The sequence below is a fragment of the Antennarius striatus genome, chromosome 20 (genome assembly GCF_040054535.1).
Source record: "Antennarius striatus isolate MH-2024 chromosome 20, ASM4005453v1, whole genome shotgun sequence".
NCBI lineage: Eukaryota > Metazoa > Chordata > Actinopteri > Lophiiformes > Antennariidae > Antennarius > Antennarius striatus.
The window spans coordinates 14,277,830-14,303,690 of NC_090795.1; the positions used below are offsets into that span (position 1 = coordinate 14,277,830).

General features: G+C 41.4%; 1 protein-coding gene across 2 annotated transcripts in view; it reads left to right on the top strand.

The window, feature by feature from the left end:
- The window catches only part of adarb2 (adenosine deaminase RNA specific B2 (inactive)), a 181,359-nt gene that overhangs the window by 97,303 nt on the left and 58,195 nt on the right, over window positions 1-25,861 (top strand). For both annotated transcript variants that reach the window (XM_068303963.1, XM_068303962.1), the window contains exons 2-3: window positions 15,469-15,555; window positions 16,749-17,701. In XM_068303963.1, coding sequence (XP_068160064.1) covers window positions 15,469-15,555; window positions 16,749-17,701 — 1,040 coding nt within the window. The remainder of the gene's footprint in view (window positions 1-15,468; window positions 15,556-16,748; window positions 17,702-25,861) is intronic.

Sequence of the window (25,861 nt, forward strand, 5' to 3'; positions counted from 1 at the left end):
GTTCTCCCACCAGCAGGCAGCACATCCCGGTCTGAACCAGAACTGGCATGGGCGTCTTTGGCGAGGAACATGAATGAATGAATGAATAAATAAATGAATATATAAATATATAAACTTTGACTTATAAAGAATAAAACAGAAGAACAAATATCCAACTGTCAAGCATGTTTATCAACGTGTCTTCGACATGGAGCTGTAATAAATGAGAAAATAGCCGGTTTTAACTCTGTCTATTCTGTGTGTACATGTAGACACGGGTCACACACACTAACGTCACAGCGGTTTTCGTCGCAGGGAGACGCCCCCGAGACAGAAACAGTTTCGCTTACAGCGTCCACACGACAAAGCAGACCCGGCGTTTTCAAAAAACTTCACTTTGGCCAGCGTTTTCGTCCTGGATATCTGCATTGTCGTGTGGACGAAAGTAATCGTAATCAAAAGCCTCGCTGCGCGATGCCTTATTGTTCATGTGATTCCTTCTTGCAGATGTGCCATGATTGGTTGGGTGCGTAGTGGGTGGAGTTAAAACGTGACACCGTGAGGTTTTCAAGTGAGCTTATTAAAATATATAGGTGGGGAGATGTACAGTGCGCCCTCGCTCATTCACGTATCAACGCTCGCGACTCCACCTCATTGCAGATTTTTGATCGGCAGTCACGTGATACCGTACACGCATTCAATGGGAAAAGGTATTACAGATAGAAGGTAATTTAATATCACTATGGAGAGGGTTCATAAACATTTAAATTACTGTAAATAATAAGAAAAATAGATCGCGATCTTGATCGTGGATTCCTTAATCGCGTGTGGTTCCTGGAATGCATTAACCGCTAAGAACAAGGGCGCACTGTATACATATACGCACATATACAGTACATATAGTAAATGTACCGTATATATAAAGAAAGCAGTTCATGATGACACACCCTACACCGTCATCTCAGTGGCACCAAATAAAAGAAATACAGCAGAATCCTTTTACTGTGTCGGCGTGCCCACATTCTGCTGCTCCATTATTCAGCACACTTCTGACAGTTTGAGGACTAAGTATAGGTTAGCTTCTGTTTTTTGCCTTCAGTTCAGCTTGACTGAACAATTGTTTCATGTGAAGGCTCTGACGATTTAAACCAGCTGTACCGAATACAACACGCAAGTAAGGATGCATGTGAAGGGCCCACAGGTTTCTATCTGGGGACTTCAAATGCACAAATATTCAGCGAATCAACACACTGACCTTTGTATGTCTGTGTGTATAGGAACATGACTGATTGTATTTCATTCCTCGACATTGGTGACCAGAGGCATTATGTTTTAAGGTTATTAGTCTGTTCACTCATCTATCCATCCATTCTCATGAATGTAATATACGATATATTGGACTTAATGGGGGCGTCATTCAAATTTGAATGAAAAATCCTGTTAGGTTCCAGGATGAACTAAGAATTAGAATTTGGTGGGTAATTCACACATATTATGACTTTCATACAAAATTAATATAGATGTAGACTAAAATGTATATCCATAAGGTCAACATCACTTTCACTGTGACATTATGTTGGTATCAGTGACACTTGTCCTGATCGTCTCTCTTAAACTGCTTTGATTGTTTGAATCTTCTCTGCTGTCATGTGAAATATCCACATTTTATGAATCTGCATCTTCTTTTTTTGCGACAGCAGCCATATTATGAAGAGTTAAAATTCACTGTCATCTTATGGTTTTACTAATACTGACCTTCGACTGATTGTTAATTCTGTTAACTTCCGTCTTGTTTGAATAAGCTACTGTCTCTCCAGTCTACGAAAAGCTTCCCTTTCAGACATTACAGATTCCCTGCGTTTTCAGCCTTTTCTACCTGAATTCGGGAAAATAGGAAACACAACTTATAAAAGGTTTTCTGGATTGGGCTAGGTAAAATTCAGACCTTTTTCCTTTTCCATTCAAGCATAAACACACATTTTTCTAAGATATTTTGAGATCGGGAATTTTCTCTTTGCAGCCTGCATTACTAAAACGTCATTCTCCTCTGTATTATTAATGTCATTCTTGGGCGGCTTGTCATCAGATAAGTGTTTTATCTCCCTGAAATATAGAATTTGTTGCAAGCACTGATCCATTTACATTTCACTCAAAAACCCACTTTTTCCAGCTTTTCCCCCCGCCTTGTTGTGCTTTTTTTTTTTAAAGAATATCATCTCAAGTGTGCCTCTCTTTTACTTTTTCCAAATACACTAGATCGGCTATCCCATCTCTGGATGGCTTTCGCAAGACTGTTGGTGTAATAATGAGGATGAAGACCAAAACTGTCAACTAATAGACTAAAAGACCGGTACTTAATTTCCTAGTCTGAACGCATCAATTTCAAACACATACTAATTGTTCAGAATCAGACTAAACGTACACCATATAATGGGAAAGTGGATATTATGAACTGTCAGGTTACATTCTTCACACTCATTGTTCTTGTACTGCACCCTGGAAGTACAGTAGATGGAAAATTAAGGCTTTCAAAATGTTGGCTGAGAAACGTGTCTGAGGTGGGCGTCCTAAACATTTTTTTGTGTCGCAACGAACACACACATCATTAGGTCTGAACTCTGTAAACGAAAGTCTTAGCATTGTCAGTGTGTGTGTGTGTGTGTATGTGTGTGTGTGTGTGTGTGTGTGTGTGTGTGTGTGTGTGTGTGTGTGTGTGTGTGTGTGTGTTCGTGTACGGCATGCTAAGGTATAGAACAATAACACACACATTATTATGGACCCTTCTGCTTTGGTTCGTGAATGTCTGAGCTCTGCCACTGATTGGTTCCCTCTGACAGTTATTATATAGGACAACTCGGATTGGCTAGGTTTAGGGTAAGAATATCCGGATCGAGCCAATGCTATTAATGAGAAAGGAAGAATTTAGTAGTAGAATTTATTATAATTAATCAGTTATTCACCGCTCACAGCTAATTAAGTCTTTGGATGCTCTTAATAGTACAATTGGGCATTTGGCAGACATGTGAGCCCTGAGGACTTTTGAAATCACCTCACCTTGGATATCAAGTGTTTAGGAGTCTTTGTTCTGTCCTCCTTTCGTTCCCATCCCCCCACAGTCAGATGGCTCACGAGAGCAAATCCCAAGCGTCCAGCCAGCCAGCCTGCATGAAACTTATGACTAGCCATGTTCTTCAAACATCACGCCACGACCAAAGCATGGCAGGATGACAGATAGTCCCTTCAATGTATAGTGACAAACAAATTAGTGCAAAGATGCTTCTCGCTGCATACCAGATGTGTTGGGTTCTGTGGTATGGAACAACCGATGAAAAACTGTCCCTGTCCCATCTGTGCTTTGCCGAGACCATCGGTGCAGCAATTTGTGATGAACAAAGTAGTGCAAACTGTCAGGCTGATTATGTGTGTCATAATGAGAAGCATAAAACACGACAGGAGAACATCACACAGAGTCTGGCAGGGCTTTTTGATGCAAGAAAGGTGAGGGATTTAGCAAAGGACAAAATGTAGATGAAATAATGAAAAGACGTGGGAAAGGTGAGCAGGCTTTAAAGCGGAAATGATGAAAGTTTGTGAAGGTAAAAGTGGAAAAGAATCATTTCTTCCAGTCCTCCACACATGTATCCTGCAGAATGCAGTATCCCTCACACTTCTTCTGTCCTCAGAGTGTTGCATTCCAGCTCTGTCTGCTGTCCAGGCCTGAGCTTGTGACTGCAGGACTGTGACACGAACAGGCCAATTTGTATCTAACCTCACACCTGCTTATTGACTCCCACAATCTCTGAGATTGGAGTCCACATGTGGGGTCACCCCGCAATGGCATGAGTGCTGTGTCAACACAGATGTGGTCTCACTGCAGAGACAGGTAATAAGCAACACAGTGATTCGTCTTGTCTGGGTTACAGACACAGGATTTCGGCTGCAAAGCAGTAAAAAAAAACCCTTAAAAGGCAAATGAAAGCGCACCATTTGATATCTGCTTTGCATTGCTGCAGATGACAGCAGAGTGTGGCGTCAGGCTGCAGAGACAAGTGCAGCTTTCTGACGGATGAGCAGCATTCTTGACCTGCTTAGTGTCATTACGCACGCAGACTTATCTTGCTTGCTCTGCCTTGTAAATACACTCAAGTGCTTGTTATCAAAAGAACGAGGGCTCAAACCTTATCCAGGTTTGAGCCCTCAGCTTCCTCTGCATATGAGTAAATGAGTCATTCTCATGGATGACAACATACATTAATATTCTGCTAAGGAGGGAAGCGAGCGCGTCACTCATGAGGTGGAGATCATGATCTGAGAATAAGTCTTGTCTGTCTGGTTTTAATTGTCAAAAGGCATTCAGGTGGAGGGACGGCAACGGCTTGTGGGATTTATGTGGATCTCCAGACTGCACTCACAGAGAGTAAGTTCATTTTTCGGATGTTTCTTTTGTGTTTCCTTTGGTTTTAATATTATTTTTTCAGGCACATCTTTCAGAGAGTTCTATTTTAGCTGTAAAAGCTTTCTCGGTCAAACGCAACGCTGTCAAAAGACAGGGTGCTCTCTAGTCAATGGGTATAATGAGAAAAAACATGCAGTGAAAAATTTATCATTTTAGTTTCATGAAAAAACATACTTTTCTGCAGTTCAGGCATGAGATGTGACATTAGAAAGCTTTTACCATGACAGTATTTTCAAAATTTATCCCCACATTGAAAACGCAGCTCTCAGAGGTGCGTGCTGGAGCGTTGTTAGGGAGCGGTGTGGTCGACGAGGCAGAGCCTTCGCCGTGATCATAAGGCCCGCTGTACCATCTCACAGTCTGCTGGGCCTCTGTGGCAATCCACAGCCGTCACACACTGTGAGCATGTTCCTCAGTGACACTCAACCATGACAAGTCGCCTCTCAGGAGCCTAAGAGTGTACTACGTGTCTCTGAATGGAATAGCAAAAGAAAGGAAAGTTGAGAGAGAAAGTGGCATCAATATGATTAAGGGATTCAGTGTCCGCTGGAGTTCTACTGCTTTTGCACTTAGTGAAATACTTTGTGCTCTGTTGCCATCTGTGTTTCCAACCCATGAATTTAAAAAGAAAACTCTGCTAAATCTTATTTTTGATTGTATCGTAAAGTGTAGGGCACCAGGGGCCGGCAGGTGCCCTACACAGAAAGCATTGAAAAACATAGCAAAAGAGAAAAAAATAGGTAGAAAGAACAAGAGAAATCCAACAAAGGAAACATTTAGCCTGCTGAGAATAATCAAATGAATGAAAACGTTTTTAAATAAAGATCCACCATATTATTTTTTAGGAAAACCTTACAAATAATATTATTTTCAAAAATAATCATACAAGGTAAAAATTTGAGATTACAAATGAAACGGATTTGTGAATGTCAGTTGAAGTGTTCTGATTAAATGAAAAGTAATATCTGGTAGTCGCCAGTCTCCAAGGTAGAGCCAGAAATTACAAAAAGTTAAGAGAAAGTGAGACATTTGCCTAAAGGCACCATGTCAGAGCATACATATGTTATGAATAATGTGAGTGTGCAGTCCGAAATGCGTTATGCTGCATTTTAATGAGCATTGCTGTATTTCTATGAAAAGCTAAAGGTGACAAAGCTCATGCTGCTCTGTGCATAACATAACAAATCTGTCCTTGGCATTCATTGCCAGGGAAGCAAATGTAAAGCAGATGGCCTACCCGCTCTGTCCTCACTGCCGCTGATCAGGTGCTAAATATCCATTAGTCTGTGCAAACTCATCCCCCAACCTCTATTTTACTTCCCTGTCCTCTATTAAAAGGGCATTAAATTCTTATTTTATAGCATAAACATGGCTGCAACACTTGTCTGTTAAGACAGTCAGCAACCTAACAGTGAGTGAAGACCATTCCTGTCGCACAGACGGTCTCACACTGGTGTGATAAACCAGACCCCGTGTGCAATTATTGCTGAATGGTTAGAATTAGTCATCCCTGCTCATAATTTGTTAATGCAGGTAGTCCTAAACCTACAAACACAAGTGGTTCAGATTGGTTCAATTGCTCGTAAGCTGAATTGTCCATAAGTCCTTATTGATTCAATTTCAATATAGTAGTGCTGGTTCCATGATTGTTGCTGGATATAACGTGTCTAATTTACACTAATTTTTATTGTCCATATAACGAAGCAAGTTTTTGTAGTTAGTTAGTTAATCTGATAGTTGGGGGATAGAGACACGGCACTGTCAGCAACATGACATAATGGATCTCATTTATCTGGAGAATCTTACAAATTACATTATATCAAGATGTAAATTCATTCTAATTCAACATTATGTAAAAAATACTGATGATAAAAACACAATTCCACATGCTAGTCCTTGGTGTGCAAGGCAAAGAATAAGGTGACATTTCTTAATTTGGCAGGTGCTGGATTTGTACTGTATGGTATGCCTTGCCTGAATTCTAAAGGAAAGCACAAGTCCTGTGAAAAATGTCAAACTGCTCCTATTGAGGAAAATATTGCCTGTTTGTTCAGTTTTTAATGACAACAGCATTGGTGAATGTTTTTACCAATATATATGTGCGTGATAAGATTTTTTTCCTGTGCACAGATCAGTCGAAATACAGTTGGTAAATAAACTTCATTGCTGAGACACTGAATATACAGTAAATTATTTTTTACTGGCACAAACGCATTTGAAAAATAAAGGAAATCATTCCAAGGTTAATTTATTAATCGTAACATGGTGCTGTACAACAGAACGCCAGCTGTCCCCCCTTTATCCTCCTCCCAAAGCAAAACCAGTGTGAGGATGAGTAGCGGAATCCCACTGCCTGAGGAGGGACGCTGCTCTGGAGTCTGGTGGTACGACAGATGTTTCTTCTCTATCACTTGCCAGACAGCAGCAGGATAAACAGGCTGTTGTTTAGGGGTGAGGTTTGCCGGTATTTTGTCTGCAAATACACAATTTTGTAATTAAGATTATGATTACAATGTCGCTTAATTAGCTGACATTTTGGGGAAGCCCAATTATTTAGGCAAATTGCAAATGCATTTCTGATTACCTGAAAAGTAACTAGATCCTGCATGGAATACGGTAAAAATTATATTTATTATTGTCGTCTTCTCCCTGGGCTTTTTTGACCCATTACATACACTTCAGAGGAAATAATAGGATCATGAAAAGAAAAACCTCCCTGATGATTGCAGGAAGTCATTTTTTTTAATGAATCAGACCTACAGTTAACACACAGTTTTACCAGCCAGTGAATCAGAAGCTAATTAAATCAAAACATTGAAAGAATCTACTCCACCTGTGTTATTTTGGATGTGTGTCTCAGAATAAAGTTGGTGCATTTATTTATTTTTATTTATTCAGTTTATTTTCTTCTTTCCAGACATGTTATTTCAACAGATTTTACTTTCATTAGTGTTGAGACATCAGCAAAAACATCTGGAATACAAAAAAGGGTTGACGGGTAGAAGCCATTGGCTTGTAAGGTTCCCGTCCCCTAAATCAACAACATCTCTCGCATTCCAGCACATTGTCAACTAATTCATACTTTGCATGTCACAAATCAATTTCAATTATTTTATTCTGGTACATTGTTGTTTTAGTCCAATAGGCGTGCATCTTTGCACTCGTCTTTGTCAGTTATTGAGAAGAGTCCAAGTTTTGTTAATGTTCATTTTGTTATTCCTTTCAAGGGTTGTTTCTGGTCAATTTTATGATTTAAGCGCCGTTGGAGCAGTCATAACATCTTGCATGTGCTCAGTTATTGCACAAAGGTTACAGTGACATTTGTTTCACAGGATTGACAAGTTGAAATTTTATTCGCCATAACAGTGCAGTCCTTTAACCATCATTCACGTCAGAAATATAGTCTTGCAAAATCATGTTTTTAAAAGCTTTTTTAAAGGCAGTTAGAGTTCCCATACTCCTAATTTCATTATCCACTTTATTCCAATGTTTGACACCAGTGAACGATAATGAGAAGGTTCTTGCTTTTTTCTGTACAAATGCTGTGTTTTCTCTTAGTTAATTTAGTTAACTTAGTTAATTTAATATGCAATCCAGTACAATTACCTCCTGCATGCAGCCACTAAGTGATTTCGAATACAGGATGTTTACATCTAGTAACGGAAATACAATCTGACGCATGGAGAGTTTAAACATGTTTCTGTCTTCACATTAGTCCATCAAGAAACTGAATTTGCAGCATAAAGCATAAGTAGAGACATGTCTGCTATTTCACACCGAGGGTTTGCTGCAACGAATATTAACAAAACAACATAATTACAGCATGCATACCTTTTTTATGTACAATCATGCATATTAAAGATAAGAAGACAGTTTATTTGGTGTCTATTTTTACATTTAATCAGAGATAAGAGGTGAGAAGTGACAGGAAATGGGTTTTAAGTGTTGTGGAGCAACAATGCAGCCTCGCATTTATTGGGTGACTGGCTTTCAATCTCACACTTGCAGGAAGACATTGAGAGAATAATAGAGACGGGGGGGGGTGAGAGAGAGAGAGAGAGAGAGAGAGAGAGAGAGAGAGAGACGGAGAGAGAGTCAATGATTTCCCTAACCGCCTGTTTCAATAGTGTCTCCTGTCGCTCATCTGACCTATTCGTTATGCTGAGCCATGGGGAAATCTGATTGGGCTCATTACCCTCTCCTCAGAACTGATACAGAAAGTGCAAGGAGAGCGAAGGAGAGAAAGCACGAGAGCCTCTTCTCCTGCTCATTGTGAATGGACACCATCGCTGGTATTGTCACTATCAGGACTGCATGGCCATCTGCCAAGGCTCCCCCTATCTAACCTGGCTCTCCTCTGCCCCCCTGCCTTTGTGCGGTGGAAACAAATGAGAGTCGACTCCACTCACGGTGTCCTGATGCAGTGGGGGATGGATCTTGCAAGCTGACACTATTGGCATGCATTGTCTTTTTCACTTGGCTGGCTGGTGAATAAGGGGATGGATGACATTGGACATCATTGCTTGAAAGGGCCCATCCTAATTTGACCAGGTAACCTACTTCAGAAGAAACCAAATTAAACATTATTGCTCATCAAATCCTTCAGAAATCAAAGAACATTTTTAAGACGTATTAGTTGTTAATATTGCAGTTGAAAACAGCTGTAAAAAACACTGAAGTTTAACCCACAGAGCTGCAGTTCCCTTGGTAATCACACACTTCTCTAGTTGCTTTTTCAGGTGTTTCCCCTCCATTTATAGTTTTAGCCATGGCTTGAAAAACCAATACTAACAACCACGGATAACATTACTTGGTCTGAAGATGGTTGCAGCCTGATGATCTCCCAAGGACCACAAGCAGCAACAGAGGCAATGCAGTGACAGATAGTAAATGTGTGTGTCGTACTGCACAGCGTATTTATTTAACATGACCAAGGATTAAGTTTTAGCTGTGGAGAGTGTTAGCTGCCGTGGATTATTTCTCTTCCAGGTCACTGTAATCCCAAAAGGTTAATGTAGAAGCTGATGGACTTCTGGTGTGGGTTTGAAGATGTTTAACCTCACAACGATAAAGAATGTAGATTAATCTGATCCCTCCAAATAAATCCTGATATCATATGAGATCATAGGGAGTCCTCACTGGAGATGACAAATATTTAAACACAAAAATGTGAAACATATACAATAACTTTGCCCATCAAATTATCTTCAATCAGTCAATACTATCATTTCTTTTTTCTATTATCTTATTTTACTATATACATTTCGTTTATATGTATGATTCAGTGTTTTATTTTATTCTTTTTCTACATATCTGAACAACTGGGTTCTAACAATTTTATTATTGTCGACAGCCGTCTTTTAGGTTTGGTTTCTTGTCTTGTCCCAAACAATTATGTCAAAGTTTCCCGTTAAATAGAGAAGAGAACTGGTTAAATAGAGAAGAGAATTGGTTAATTGCATTTGTTTTCAGTTCAGTGCTGGTGTGCCCTGCCAAATCTGCCCTGTCAGTTTAATAGTTCTGCTACATGGTAAATATCACAATTAAACATAAGACTGTTTCCAAAAATAAAATTAATAAAAAATTGCTCTATTTAATTCTTACATCTTGTGTTGTACAGAATTGCATCATTATTTCCATTAAATATCGACTTCAAAGTAAAGTTATCACTTTTCAAACAGCCATTAGCATCATTTAGACTGATCTGCTCTCCTGTGAAATCAGGAAAACCTTCAATTTATTCTAACAAACCTTTTACCCTGCCTACATAGTTTTCTGTTGACTATTTAATTTATAAGTCTGAAAATTTACTTTATGTCTTTGAGCAAACAAATCACGCTACACCTGTAAAACAAAAACAGAGCTGCTGCTGACGATCCACACAGCTCACTCATAAATCAGGGTGAAGTGTGTTTTTGTCGGCACTTCACAAACCTATCAGAAAATAAAAAGAGGTGGCATTTCAGGGATGACCTCTAAACTGCACCGCTTACCACTGCGCAGTTGATTCAGCATCTGAGTTATTGAAAACATGATGATATTTTCCACTCGATAGCTATTTCCTGAGACATTTGAAATGAACTGTGGTCCATTGAAAGCGAGAAGAATTGTTTAAGTTATACATTTATTTCGACCTGAACAGCTCTGTACAGAGAAGCTCTACTCTGTCTGTGAACTTTGTTCTCTAAATAAAAATCATCTAAGTGCATAATAAAAGGGGCTATTCAGCCTTTTAATGTGTGATTTTCTCTCCTCTCTTTCTCTGTGGTCAAGCAAAAGCTGTAAAGATGGACTCAACACATTTTACTGAGTATATGCACAGTGTGGATATAGAGAAACACAAAATAATTGAATATCTGTACCCAGCCTTCATAAAAGCTTTACAGACTTCTGTAAAAGGACTAAATTAAAGAGGTTAGGGAGACAGCGGGTGCAACAAATAAATGTTGGCATTTCATGTGAAGGTTTTGCAGAAATGAAATAACTGTCACTTTACCAGCAGAATAAAGGATCATCAATAAAACCAATATACATTTGGCAAGTATCAGCAGGAGGACTCAAGAGCAAAGAAGCACATTAAAAAAGTGATGAATTAAAGTAGAAGCATGGCTTTGTGATTTCTACTGGCCATCCACAGATCAGGTATAACTGTGACACCCCTCTGACAGTCGGCCAATGAGCAGACATATTTGGACATTCTTTTTAATGTAAATGCTGAACAAAAGCAAGATTTAATATTCAAAGTGATAATTATCATTGTTGTCAACTGCAAAGGGGTAAAAAGATAAAATAACAATTTATAATTTATAAACTGTTTTAATAATGCACACTCTAGTGTGTTAGTCAATCACAATCCTGCATATTAGTGTGTACAGGCCCCTGTAATACACACAACCACACACGAGGGGGCTTGTAAGCATGCAAATGGAAGGTAGAGTGGCGGGCACCCCCTTTGTGAAGCGCCCAAATGAGCAGCTTTTGAGGGGGACAACGCCTTGCTCAAGGGCGCCTCAGCAGTACGCCGGAGGTGAGCTGACACCTCCCACTGTCGGCTCACACTCCGGGTGTTTTTGGGCGAGACCGGGAATCGAACCGCCGAACAATCTTGGAACATTGGACGACCTGCTTTACCGCTGAGCCACTGCTGCCCCTAACATAAGATAGGATAAGATAAGATAAGATTCCCTACAGTGGGGAAATGTCTGCGAGTACAGTAGCAGAAGGTAGTCACAGAGAAAAGGAACAGTAGATAGTCAACAAATGAGGTAAATAACAAAAGTAATTTGAAGTAGTAAAAATAAATAAGAAAAGTTAAGAAGAAATTAGAACATACATGCATACATACTGTTCCACCCCTCATCCACCCATCCGCTGTGGACCTTCCTCTGTGGACCCGCACCTCCAAGCCCACCAGTATCACCCCCATCTATCCATGTGCTGTGGACCTTCTCCTCCAAGTCCACCAGTACCACCCCTCATCTATCCATCGGCTGGGGTCCTGTTTCCTTTCTTCCTCCGTGCCGCCATACAGTCATCCACGCAGCTGTAATTGTGCCTTGACTTTAGCAATGGGAAACATGACTTAAACCATACTGACACTGTCTCTATCTGACCTATCTGCCTCTCTCTCTCTGTCTCTCTTTCTCTTTCCCTGTTCTTATCTTTCTTTTCCACCCAACCGGTCAGGATGGATGGCCGTCCAAAAGAGTCTGGGTCCTGCCTGGAGTTTCTTCCTCATCAAGGGAGTTTTTCCCCACCACTGTCGCTTATGCTTGCTCTGGAAGGTTCAGTTCGGTTTCTCTGACTGTTAAAGCGCTTTGAAATGTCTGTTGCCATGATTAAGCGCTATATAAATAAAACTTGATTGATTGATTGATTGATACATACAAACTGACAGATTTACAGATATGCCAATTACACTTTACAAATCTACACTGGTTACACAGATTTGTACTGGGGGTTTGTGAAAAATCTATTTGTGCATAAAAATACCTAGAAAAAGATATATGTGCAGTGAAATTGTTGCTTGTACATGAAGGTTCTAAGGATAGCGTCCGGGTCACAATGAATTAACACAATAATAAGAATAAATGAATTTGTGCTGTAGCATCTGATGTTAAATCCCTATTACATACCCTGTGTTCGACTACTTTGCACTATTTTACTGACTGGCCGGCCATCCATCCATCCATCCATCTTCCACCGCTTATCCGTAGTCGGGTCGCGGGGGCAGCAGCTTCAACAGGGAGCCCCAAACTTCCCTTTCCCCGGCCACATCCACCAGCTCTGACTGGGGGATCCCAAGGCGTTCCCAGGCCAGTGTTGAGATTTAATCCCTCCACCTAGTCCTGGGTCTGCCACGAGGTCTCCTTCCAGCTGGACGTGCCAGAAACACCTCCCTAGGGAGGCGTCCCGGAGGCATCCGCACCAGATGCCCAAACCACCTCAAGTGACTCCTTTCCACACAAAGGAGCAGCGACTCTACTCTGAGCCCCTCGCGAACAGCAGTGTTTCTCACCTTATCTCTAAGGGAGACACCAGCTATCTGCCTGAGAAAGACCATTTCAGCCGCTTGTATCCGCGATCTCGTTCTTTCGGTCATGAACATCTCTCATGACCACAGGTGAGGGTAGGAACGAAGATTGAACGGTATATGGAGAGCTTTGCCTCTCGGCTTAGCTCCCTCTTTGTGACAACAGTGCGGTAAAGCGATTGCAATACCGCTCCTGCTGCCCCAATTCTCCGTCCAATCTCAAGCTCCATTGTTCCCTCACTCGTGAACAAGACCCCAAGATACTTAAACTCCTTCACTTGTGGAAGGACCTCATTCCCCAATTGGAGAAGGCAGTCCACTGGTTTCCTGCTGAGGACCATGGCCTCAGATTTGGAGGTGCTAATTCTCATCCCCGCCGCTTCACACTCGGCTGCAAACCGGACCAGTGAATGCTGCAGGTCACAGGCTGATGACGCAAACAGGACCACATCATCTGCAAAAAGCAGCGATGCGATCCTCAGGCCACCAAACTGTAAAGCCTCCTCACCACAACTTTGCCTCGATATCCTGTCCATGAAAATCACAAACAGTATTGGTGATAAAACGCAGCCCTGGCGAAGGCCAACAGCTACTCGGAACAAGTTCGACTTACTGCCGAGAAGCCGAACGCAGCTCTCACTTTGGGCGTACAGGGATTGGATGGCCCTGAGGAGAAGCCCCCTCACCCCATACTCCCGCAGTACTTCCCACAGTATATCCCTGGGGACTCGATCATATGCCTTCTCCAAGTCTACAAAACACATGTAGACTGGATGGGCATACTCATCTGATGGGCATACTCATACTGGCCGGCCATGTGAACTGGAAATGGCTGTTCAGTGCTTAGTTTAGTAAATGCACTTTACAGGCAATTCTGACCACAGTTTGAATTCTCAGCGTCTTGTGTGCGAATTTGCTCTAATTTAATGCTTGATATGAAATTTCTGTGTGCAAATGCAAGAACTGGCTCTGAACATCTTTAATTTTGCCACTTTTGGAAAAGCACCACATGGCCATGTATTGTACTGTAAATAGGGATTTAGGGGGGTTTAAAAACAATATGTGCTGATTTGAGAATGGTCTGGATAATGACCCTGATAGCCGAGGGAGTCATTCAGGGCCAAATTGCCGCTTGTATTGGGCTTTAGTCCATAATTAGGTCAGAATGCAAATGCTTGTATTGTGATGTTGGCCCATGAGGGCCAGCACGGCTTCAGTCTAAGTGTTTAGAGTGTATCCATGTGTGTCAGTGACTCATTGAGGCAGCAATGGGTGCTGAGCTCATTCACAACCTTGTGCTCTTATCAAAACATGTTTATTGAACTGTAATGTGGAATCCTTGTTTAGCTTTAGCTTTTACAGCTGCAGGACTGATCTCTACCTAAACTCATTCTACCTCACATTCTTTGTCTGTGTCCTACTCCATAACCTCCTCACCACTCAACCTCCGGTTCCTCCCTAGTGTTGCCTCTCGCCCACTTGTCTCTTCATTGATCATTAGCTAATCTTGGAAAGAGAGAGGGGGTATAATTAAGGAGCCAGACTGGTCTGTCAATTCTGTTCAGCGCTGCATGGAGAGCACCAGACCGAGCGATGGCTCTAATAGGGCTTCATACTGTAAACAACACGCACACCTGGACAGCAGTGAGCCCCAGGGAGGAACAGGAGAGGGCCTCTGTTGACAAGTTGGCACCAATAAATAAAGGATCAATATCGATGTAGTACGAGAGTGTGGAGTAGTTAGAACGGCCGAATCAAATGCAGTTACAACAAAAATTGTGATGAAGTTGTTGCATTGCTGTTGTATGTGCATACATTTATTGTGTTGAGATCAAATGATTTTTAAATGTCATTTACTTTGTGTTTTTATTGTGATAAAAACTCTCTGATCACATTTTGAACTGGATGTAGTTTAGTGTTGCTGTCCTGACCACAGAACGAAATAAGACCAAAATAATATTCTTTTATTATGGATGGACTGACAGAAATAAACACAGAAGATCATGAGCGTCAGATCCAACAAACAAGGCTGTTGACTTTTTATATATGACTACAAACATGCTACTAAATATAAGTGAATACAATACATCATTGACAGACTGCATTAGACTAGTAATACTAGTAACCCATTATAGTAGTACAGAATACTCCTCTCAATTACAGTACATTCAGCAGCCTCTGAATGACCTCACGGTGATTTTCATTGTATGCTGAATTTAAAATTATAACTTTTTTTTTTTCAGATTGTGGCATGACCACTTTGTGTCATCATTCATCATTTAAACATGAATGTGTTAGTAAATGATTCTCTCTGCTTCAGTAAATCCATGATCCTCCCAGTGGTAGCAGACACAGGTCTGTCTGCATATTCCTGTTCTCTCCTACGACGTCTGACATGTGTTTAGCTGACGCGGATCTGAGGCTTTAATCGATTGAACTATTAAAACATCTCGGTCGCTGCCCTCTTGTTGACTCTACATGTCTCTTGTCTCTCCTCCAGAGAAAGTCAGTATGCTGTCAGCATTGATCGCTCCTTTCAAGTACATAAGCCCCGGGACCAGTGGCACAGAGGACGAGGACAGTTTAAGTAAGCTTTTCTATCTCCCTCTCAGCTGTCAGTGGCCGACCTCATATGGAACGGATCTCTCTGTCACCTGATGATTAATTAATTTGGAAATGGGCTATTTGATTAAACAGTGGTTACAGATTATATGTTAAAACCTGAATCATCTAAAAGTGAGCTGTGTTGTGAAATGGAAATGTTTGTGTTCAAAAGTCTGCAGACAGCGCATGCAAACATGTATTTACCTGATGGATGGATGGATGGATGGATGGATGGATGGCTGGATGGATGGATGGATGGATGGATGGATGGATGAATGGATGGATGAATGGACAGGTGGATGGATGGATGGATGGATGGATGGATGGATGGATGGATGGATGGACAGTAAGACAGTAAGCATAAATCCACAAAAATAAATAAATAGATAAACACGCACAGAGTACTACAGGATATATACTACATAACAAGACAATCTAAAGCAAATTCAAACTAAACGAGTGAAAGTAGAAAAGTAGAACAATCCAGATAGCAGGGGGCCCACCTGATCGCCAAGGAACAACCCTGTTACATTATAAGATACGGTATTTAGACGTACAGTCTGCTCCAGTCTAACCTGTGAATGTCAGTGCTTGATCCCAGCCTCCCACATCACCATTAACATTCCTGTGGCAAGATCTGAACACCCTATTTGGTTCATTTCCCATCAGAAATGCAATACACCGCCACCACTTCCCCATAACTAGGTTTGAAGAGCGCATTACAGCTGTTCAGAGTTTGCTCTCACAGAGGATAGAAGTGTGAAATAAAGCAGGCTACAGACATTTCATCCCTTTCTGGAATGTCTGCCACTCCAAATGACACCACCCCCATTACAAATAGGATTGATGCTTCACATTGGGCACAGGGACTGGTGTTTCCCCTTTAAGAAGTTCAGAACCAATTTGGAGACAGATTATAGAGTGATTTGACAGATAACACTGCCATTTGATGTGGATTTGGGTCCGGATTTTAAAACTTTTATATTTGATAGAGTCCTGCGGAATGAAGTTGCTCAGCTCAGGGAAATAATGGTAGATTTATTCATCCCGATGTCGTTGTGTCAACCTGGTTCATGTGATTTTGTGTTCTTTCACAGTAATGACTGTGCTTTCTTGTGTTGGTGGTACGTTGTATCACTGGGCATTACATCGTCTCTGTCATTGGATTCATTGCAGGTACCAGCAGTGCAGAGGTGAAGGAAAACCGTAACATTGGTAACGTAGAGGATCGCTCCATTGGATCTGCCGAGTGTCAGTCACTCTTCTGCTCAGACTCTGGAAGGAGTGGAGGCTCTGGTCTGAAGAGGAAACGGCCACTGGAAGAAGACAACAACGGCCACTTGTGTCAGCTTCGTCTGATCTATAAAAAGTTGTCCTGGTCTGAAGCACCAAAGAACGCTTTGGTGCAGCTCAATGAACTCCGTCCAGGCCTCCAGTACCGTATGGTGTCTCAGACGGGCCCGGTCCATGCTCCAGTCTTCTCCATTGCCGTGGAGGTGAACGGGCTGACCTTTGAGGGTACAGGCCCCACAAAAAAGAAAGCGAAGATGAGGGCTGCTGAGCTGGCGCTCAAGTCTTTCATCCAGTTCCCCAATGCTCCCCAGGCTCACCTGGCCATGGGAAACATCTCAAATCCGTCAGCTGACTTCACCTCAGATCAAGCTGACTTCCCTGATGTTCTCTTTAAGGAATTTGAGACTTCGTCGTGCTCCAATGGCCTCTCTTTCTGCAACTCAACGACCGAGAGTGAGCTGTTATCCAGTGAGCTGCTGAGACATGGACGGTTACTTCGCCATACTTTGGACTTGATGGTGCAGGCTCAGGAAAGGCTGGGTGGGATTGTTCCAGAGCCAGAAGCCCCTAAGAGCCCTGTGGCATTACTCAATGACTTCCGCCCAGGACTGCGTTATGCCTGTCTCTCGGAGCGAGCTGAAGGCAGACGGCTGCGTAACTTTGTGATGGCGGTGCGTGTGGATGGACGAATATTTGAGGGCTGTGGTCGTAGCAAGAAGCTGGCCAAGAACCAAGCAGCCCAGTTTGCTCTTCAGGCCCTTTTCAACATCAGGACGGCTCCTGAGGGGAGGACAGGCCTCAAAGCCAGCGGGAAGAGCTGTCCTCATTTACCCCAGGTGAGTACAGACATATCCCCAACGCCTGTCTTCTGCTAAACTACTTTGGCAGCTACTCCACTTCCTACAGGGGCCTATAATGACCAAAACAGCAGGCATGCAGCAAGAAGCCAAGCACCTTTCATCAGGCAATTAAGAAGGGAAGGAGATAGGAGCAGACATGGTGGTAGCACTGATAAAGATATGTCGGGGGGAGGGGGTTACATTCTATCATAAATAGTTTTTATAGGTAGACCACAGACCACTAACTCATGTATGTTTTCGTGGGTGTATTGTGTTTGTTCTGCCAAGATTGTGTCTTGACTAAACAATATCTGCTTGTTGGTCCATTCAAATAGAAGCAAGCCTGTAAATGAAGCTAATTATTGTCCCTGTGCCTCTGACACAACAGAAATCTGCATAACAACCCAAATTAGTATTTTTTTTCTATGGTCTTATGTGTTTGTAGAGCTGTAATTGGAGAGTTCTGTATTTTTGCAAGATCTCCTATTTCCTAATGTTTGGCATTGTGTTGTCTACAAACATTAATTCAATCTGCCGCCCAAAGGAGATAGAAAAGCAGAGAGTAAATCGACAAACAAACCATCAAGCCCAATCCTGTGCTCATTTACCCAAATATGTAAATGGCAATCAGAGCGAAGAAGCTTTTATTTTTCTTTAGTAACTTTAGGAAATTGGAGAGCCTAAAGACATATTGGCTGGATTTGCCGGCAGTTGTTGACAGCCATTTAAACTAAATTTCAGCTGAAAAATGTCATCTACAATAATACTGCCATGAGTAGACAGTCACGCTGATTTCACATGTTCATCACTGCTTGTATGGAGACAAATCTTGAGATAAAAACTGTCCAGGTCTGGTATATGGAAGCTTCAGCATTCTCTACTGTTCTATTACAACATTAGGCCCTCCTCATCTGAGGCATCCCTTCCCCAAAGTCATCTCCAGAAGCCTGCTGTCATCACACAAGCCACTATATTGAGCTTCTGGGCATCCTGTAGGATATGTGTCGTATTAACATTCTCTTCCTCAAGAAATAAACTGGCAACGGTGTCGTTCCCCCGAGCTAGACACCAACCCAACAAATCTCCATGTTTTCCTGAGAGAAACTTTTTCTTTTTCTCCTCACTGACACGGTGTCTAAAAGGATTTTACAAGGATTTGCTGCAACCATTTGGTTCCAGAAAGCACTTGATTGTGGAATTTCTTGAAAGTCAGCCAGGCTGTCTGCCTGGGTCAAGAGTTTTATTCGGATTGGTTAATTACAAAAGTGCATATGCAATCTATACAGGTATGTCACAATTAACATGAGACCAGGCACACATCTGAAGGTGCCTGAGCTATCATGTAATGAGAATGTCGCTCAGACACACCGTCTCCATGTCCATGCGTGAATCTTGCCAAGCACCCGGGTAGTAGCTGCCTGCAGTGCAGATGTGACCGGTCATAAAGGGGTGACTGCCTGCTGTTGCCCGGGGGTAATGCTAACATTATGATGCAGTGCCAAACTCCACATCAATTTAGACCTCTTTTCCCAGAATTCCCTTTGGCTATACCTGTTGCAGTGTAACGGTTTATTGAGATGATTATATGGCTCCTATGCAGTGTGGGGCATTTACCCTTTTTCCTCACTTTTACATTTTTGTTAGACATCCTTATACAAGTTGATGTAGACTTAAGAAGAAGAGAATATTTTTGCATTGGTTGAGCTTAAACTTTGTGAATTAATTGTCCTTTAATGTTGATTAAAAAGGAAAAGCCATCTTGTAAGAGCAAAATCAAGTTCCACCTCCGAACTACAGTATGTCCAACTGATGACCATGTTGCCTCCTGCATACCGAGATAATAACTCCGATTTGTTGCAAAGCAAAAGTTGTAGAACTTGTAGTAGCTGAACGATCATTTTTATTCCCGATACTTTACTATCAGGTATAATCATATTAATAACTTTAAACAACTATATAAGCTGTAGCAAAAATTATTATTCTACATCTACATAAATGCATTTATCATAGAAATCCTATGGGAGCGCACTTTGCAAGAACACTGATTTGCTTTGTATTGACCTGAGATATTCCCAGCACAACCACAGTCATCTGCATTCTGCAGCTCTTTTAAAGCCATTGGGAGGTAAGTGCCTCGCTCCTCAGTGGATGAAGTTTTCAAGCTTGCTATTAGACTTAGGCTATAAAAGCTAAACAGAAAATACTTAAATAATGTTGTAGTTGCTCTGGGTTTTGGAGTAGGGTGGAGAGGGTGATGTATGGACATATGCAGGCAGGTTGCTGCTGCATCATGGAGTTAATAACCGTTCCTACCTGCCCTGTAGGTGGATTTTAACACAGACCCTTCTTATTGTGAGGGAACTGTACTAAACACTGCCCCGCTGTGCCACTATTTCTTCATTACATTCACAGAAAATGTGATTCTCGTGTCATTATAGTTCTTCAAAAGTAATTTCCGTGAGGCTTTGTTTCCATACTGTATCCTCTGCATATGGCCCTGAGCACCTTTGAAGCATACATTAAAAAAGTTATTATGATCTAGCTATTTGGTCTCACAAATATGTTGAAAAATAGAAATGTGTGGTATGAAACTAAATAAATTAGCTTCCTGCTCTCCCTTAAAGGACCATTCAGCCCTCAGAAGCCTTCAGCCAATCTAATACATTCGGTACAGTCTCTTACCCCAAGGTTATTAGTCCCTAATGGCAACATTTAGTGTTTATTATTAATCAGTCAAGAGCTAGCTGTTCTTTAATCCAACTCAGAGCACTTGAGTTACCAGAAAATGTCTTTGCCCTATTAGAGCCTGCACAGTGCAGTGAGAAAATGCTGTAGTAATCCTGACACCCATTTCCCCAAGTGGAATGATTGCCCCTATATTCAAGCCTTGATTGGCCACTTAATCTCCCTCACCATCACGGTGCTCTGCAGTGTTGTCTAGTCAACTGAGTCGGACACCATTGTGCAGGCATGGGGAGGCACCGAGTCAGCATGACCTTGTGAAAGGACAGTACGGAGGTCAGGGGTCACAATGTGATGTTCTGCCACCTCAGATTAAGATTTATCTGAACAGAAAATGCACTTGGAGCCAGAAAAGAATTAGAATTAGACTTAATGAAGGATGTGTTGAGGAGAAGAAAATATATTCGTAAAAAAGCAAGACTGTTAGTCTGTTGGCTATTACGTTTAAAAATTTAAATTTTTCATCTCTTCAGCTGAGATCAAACCCGACTGAATACTGCACTGTAGTCTATTGTGGCTCATGATTTGATTGAGTTATCTCTAAATGTGAGTCATCACAGATAGAGATAGATACAGACTGGTAAAAGGGGAGTAATTTCCCTGCCTCCGCCGTGGCAAATTGAATATGATTTGAGACACGTGAAGGTGACCCCTGTCAACTGCTCATCCTCTCGCAGATTGTTTTCTTTGTCTAATCTCCCCCACTTCTAATCTGTCTCACTATAAACAGCTGTGACAGGATGATCATTAATTAATATTGCCACAACAAATTAGCGACAGCTATCAGCCTGCCAAGCATCATCTCTAAGATAGAAATCCACCAAGTCAGTGAGAGGGGGGGGGGGTGCGAGCAACACATTTGGGAGGAGTTGACTAACACCTCCAGGGACTTTGCAGACAGTGATACTACTTCAGCATTTGGACGGTGGTGGTGACAGCTAAGTGACATCCACATAAGCAGACTGTAGTCCCAGGATCAGCTGTGATTATCACCTCCAGTAGTGATGAGCAAATAGATTGATGCATCACCACCCGTGTCGACTGACTGTCAGTAATTCTGAATGCTTCTCCCTGCAGGCTGGAATGAATCTGACTGACGTGTTTTGTATCATCTCGTGTATAAGAGTACGATCTAAATATCATAGCAGTATGATCACCCCGACTGGGTAATTCTAACAATATAATTTTGAAGTAACTAAAAGTGATTCATGCCAAATCAATGAATTAAATCAACTCCACAGTTAAGAAAGGGTTCAAAAACAAAAGCTTCAGTGCAATTCATCGTCTTTCATTTAAGATTTATTTTGTTTGTTTATTGAAGGAAACTCTGAAATCCTGCAAAAGAAGTCCAAGCTGTGAGTAGCTTCAAAATCTCACTGACAAAGAAAAACCACAGAATAGAGAAAAATGCTCAAAATTGGTTGTAAGCAGTCAGAGCAGTACATGTAGCAACAGTAGCTGTGGTAGAGTTTGTGTGAGTAAAATACTGCGTTCTTTGTGAAACCCTGTTATTGCTTGTTTAATCATATTTCAACCATTGGTCACAATGGCACACTCCTGTAAGAGATACATGAATTGTACAATAGTTCACTCACTTCCTCAACCAGCCTGCTGCTTGTGTGAACTGAGTCCAAAGCTTTGAATAAAAGTACAAAATTAAATTAGTTTCATAAGTCTTTATTCTCACTTCAGTAGTAGTAATTGCCTCCTTATTCAGTATAATGAAACTTTCCACAACAAGTTGACTCAGAAACAGCACAGATCAATCAGGAGATAGATGGTGTGAGGGAGAAGATAAAATGTCTTTGGGTATATGGACTGCGAAGCATTTCATAGCTTCGCAGTCTTTTTTAGCGCAATTTTGAATGTTTTTTTTTTCCAGCGCATTGTGTTTGTTCAAACAAGAGAGAAAAGTGTAAAAATGTAAATGCCTATCTGAGAAAAGTGTATAAAGTGTGTAGGGAGGGGTTTTATATCCTTAAAACATCTATAATAGTTGGGAAAAAATAAAGCTGAGTCCTTCACAAATATTGCCTCTTGTAGGTTAATTTTAAAATTTAACCTCCACAATAAATGAGGGACCACTGTATTCCACTACTATTTTATATTTTGTAATACAGGCAATTAGCCTGTCAAATAAGAATGTAATCAATATGTTAATGAAATTATGAGTGAGTTCCTAACAACAGGAAACAACACTATCATGCATGAAAAAATTTTCCAGCACTCTAAAAACACCCCATTTTTAATCGACTGTATGTGATAAAAGACAATGATAGTCGTTTTATGGATTTCAGATCAATTTGGTGTACAAATGAGAACAAGCAAGACATTTCCAATGAGTCTCCATGAAGTATCTTGTAACAATTTGTCTTGTACAGTAATAATTTGATCAAAAAGCCACTGTGTGTCCCTCAGGCAGACCCCTTACCTCATTGTGTGTTATTTAAAGAAAAGGTGTAGAGTAGAGTCACGTGTGAAATTACCCAACAATAACGGTCCTCCCACAGACCCTATAAATGGAAAAGCTGGAATTATTCTCGACTCTCTCATACGTATGTAGAATGTGACCTATGAGGTTGTCGAGTCTAATGCATCACGTTAGCATGCAGCTTTTAGGGGAAATCCCTTCACACTGCAGGTTTAAATGGGTTTGGTCAGGTCGAGTCACCTCACATGTAAAGTAAAACTCCCTGGTAATCTATTCCAAAGAACCGTGACCCGCCTGTCTGCACCGTGGCTCGGCCCACAGTGTCCTACACATTCCTGAGTGTTTGTGACAGCCCACCATTCCTACGTGTCTGGCCCCCCCCCCCCCCCCCGCCTCCTCGCAGTGAGCCAGAGCATGGCTCTAATAATTTCTGAAGAACCTCTCACACATCATTAAAAAGCATAATCAAGTTCATTTCAATTTCATTGGCGTTCAGCTACCAAATGGCTTCCGATAAATCATGGCTATTGGTCCTGTGTGGCTGGCGTGTATAGCTTTATCTGTGGCTCTCAGGCAGGAGAGAGGGGACGAGGAGGCGGGAGGAGAGGAGAGGTCTGGATGTCTGACCTTTAAATGACCTTCCAGCATGGACCAATGGACCGTTCTGTCATACGCGCTTAATGGAGACATACAGACATGCAAGTCAGCGCGCGTCGGAGTCCGAGATATCCGATCGTTCATGAAGCCAACACGGTGACACGCAGTAAGCAAATCAACAGATGCTGTTTTAAAGCCCACACATGCTTCAACAGCCTGTGATGTACTGTTTTATCGTCAACTGTTACGGTTTTTATTATGAAGAATAAATCTGTCAGGATTATATATACGCACACACGTGTACACACACACACACACACACACACACACACACAGAGAGAAATGTTAGACACGGGGGAGAAAAGAAGACAGCTTACTGTTGATTAACTGTGATCACTGCATGATATCATTCATATTAGCATTAGCTGACACTTTGAGGCTCCTGTTTTTACAGCAGGAACTGAAGTGTGTTCCTGAAGTTCAACTGAGGGCGAAAGAAAAAGCCCAAGAATAGTGTCGCCTCGTGATATAAGAACTACATGGGAATAATATCCTATTTTTCAGGACTGCATCCATCCAGTCAAATTGATCAATCAACCAGTCAAATTTTAATTATATGCTCCAAATTTATAAATGATAGTTTTCCTCTGAGGGCTGTAGAATCGGTTCAGAGAAACACTCGCTACCATCAGACCCTCAAACTGGAAAAACACAAGAAAAACCCGAAAAAGAAAAAAAATAACCACAAATGAGGGATCTCTCTCCCGATCGGACGGGTAAATGTGAAATAGATGTTACAAGTATAGAACACAACAACACTATCAGTCATCACAACAATCAAAATGCAGCACCTTAAAACAGAAGCGAACACTCAGCAGAGCAGCTGGTTTGAAGGCAGTCGGTCTGGGGTCTCTTTCTCAGCACTCATTTATTTCATTACTTAAATTTATATAAGTTGTTTCTCTTTCTGGGTGAAAATCATAATTTAAACACCGCTGTGTTAAATACCATTTTTCCCAAGTGCCTAATTTTCATTGTTCTGCAAATGCAGTGTAAACAAGGGCTCCCACTTTATTTTCATTATTGATTAATCAGATGATTATTTTCACGAGCAAATTATTTTATTTATTTATTTATTTTTTAATGTCTGGGGCAGTACAGAGGTGCTTTTGGCAGTACTGTTGCCTCACAGCATGAAGGTCCTATTTCAAATCCCCCTGGGGTCTTTCTGTGTGCAGTATGTATGTTCTCCCTGTGTCTGTGTGGGTTCTCTCTGGGTTCTCCAGATTCCTGTCACCTCTAAAAACATGCAGCTGAGATGAACTGATCACTCTAAAATGACTGTGGGTATGACTGTGAGCGTGAGGGTGTTTGTCTTTCTATGTGGACCTGCAATAAACTGGCGACTTGTCCAGGGTGTCCCCAGCCTCTGCCTGCAGTCATCTGGGACAGACTCCAGCGTAAACCTGCAACCCAGATCCAAATAAGCAGCTAAAGACAAGATGATTACTGATTCTCTCACCTTCAAGAAAAGGAATGAAGCAACAGCCCAATAGACTTCATTTACTACAATAAATGTCAAAGACATGTATCACATTCTTATTTTTAGATACCAGGAATTATCATTTTCACAGATTTCCTTAAGAAATTACTGTATTATTCAGCAGTGTGGCTGCATAATATCTATTTGATAATAAATGACTCAGAATCACTAACTCAGCAGAGGTAGTTTGTCTAGCATGGAGAGAACTCCATGAGAGAAAAACTTGGGTTTAGATCACTTCAGTATTCATTTAAATCATGAAGCTTTCACTCTTGTGTGTAGAATTTTTCTTCTGTACTTTTTTTGGGAGTTTTTTTTGTTGTTGGGGTTTTTTTTGTTGTTGTCAGTTTGTGGAGAGAGGAATTTGGAAATGGTGTGACACGAATGTTCGCACTAACACTCGCTTCAGTATGTCGGAGGTGTTAGCTTTTATGTTTTTTACTATATTCAACAATTCAAAGTCTTTTTATGAGGGCAGATAGATTAGGAAAGGAAAGGAAAGGAAAGGAAAGGAAAGAAAAGGAAAGGAGGAAAAAAAGCTCTGCATCTGCATTTTAGATTACTTTTTTTATATTGATGTATTAAGATTTCCTGGATTATGTGACAAAACTTCTAATTCTTAATTCACTAATCTGTGATCTAAAAATAAGTCCTGTTTGTGTGTCAGGCACACAGAAACAGACACACATCCCCTGACGCTGTTCCCTCTGCACCGACTCTCATGCCTGGCTGATCATTTGGACCCGTTGGCCCTCCAAAACCTCTAGGGTCTCTCCCCCTCGCTCCCGTCGCCAAGGCGACATGCCTCATGTTGTCGATCTGCTCTGCTAAACTCAGGCAGAGA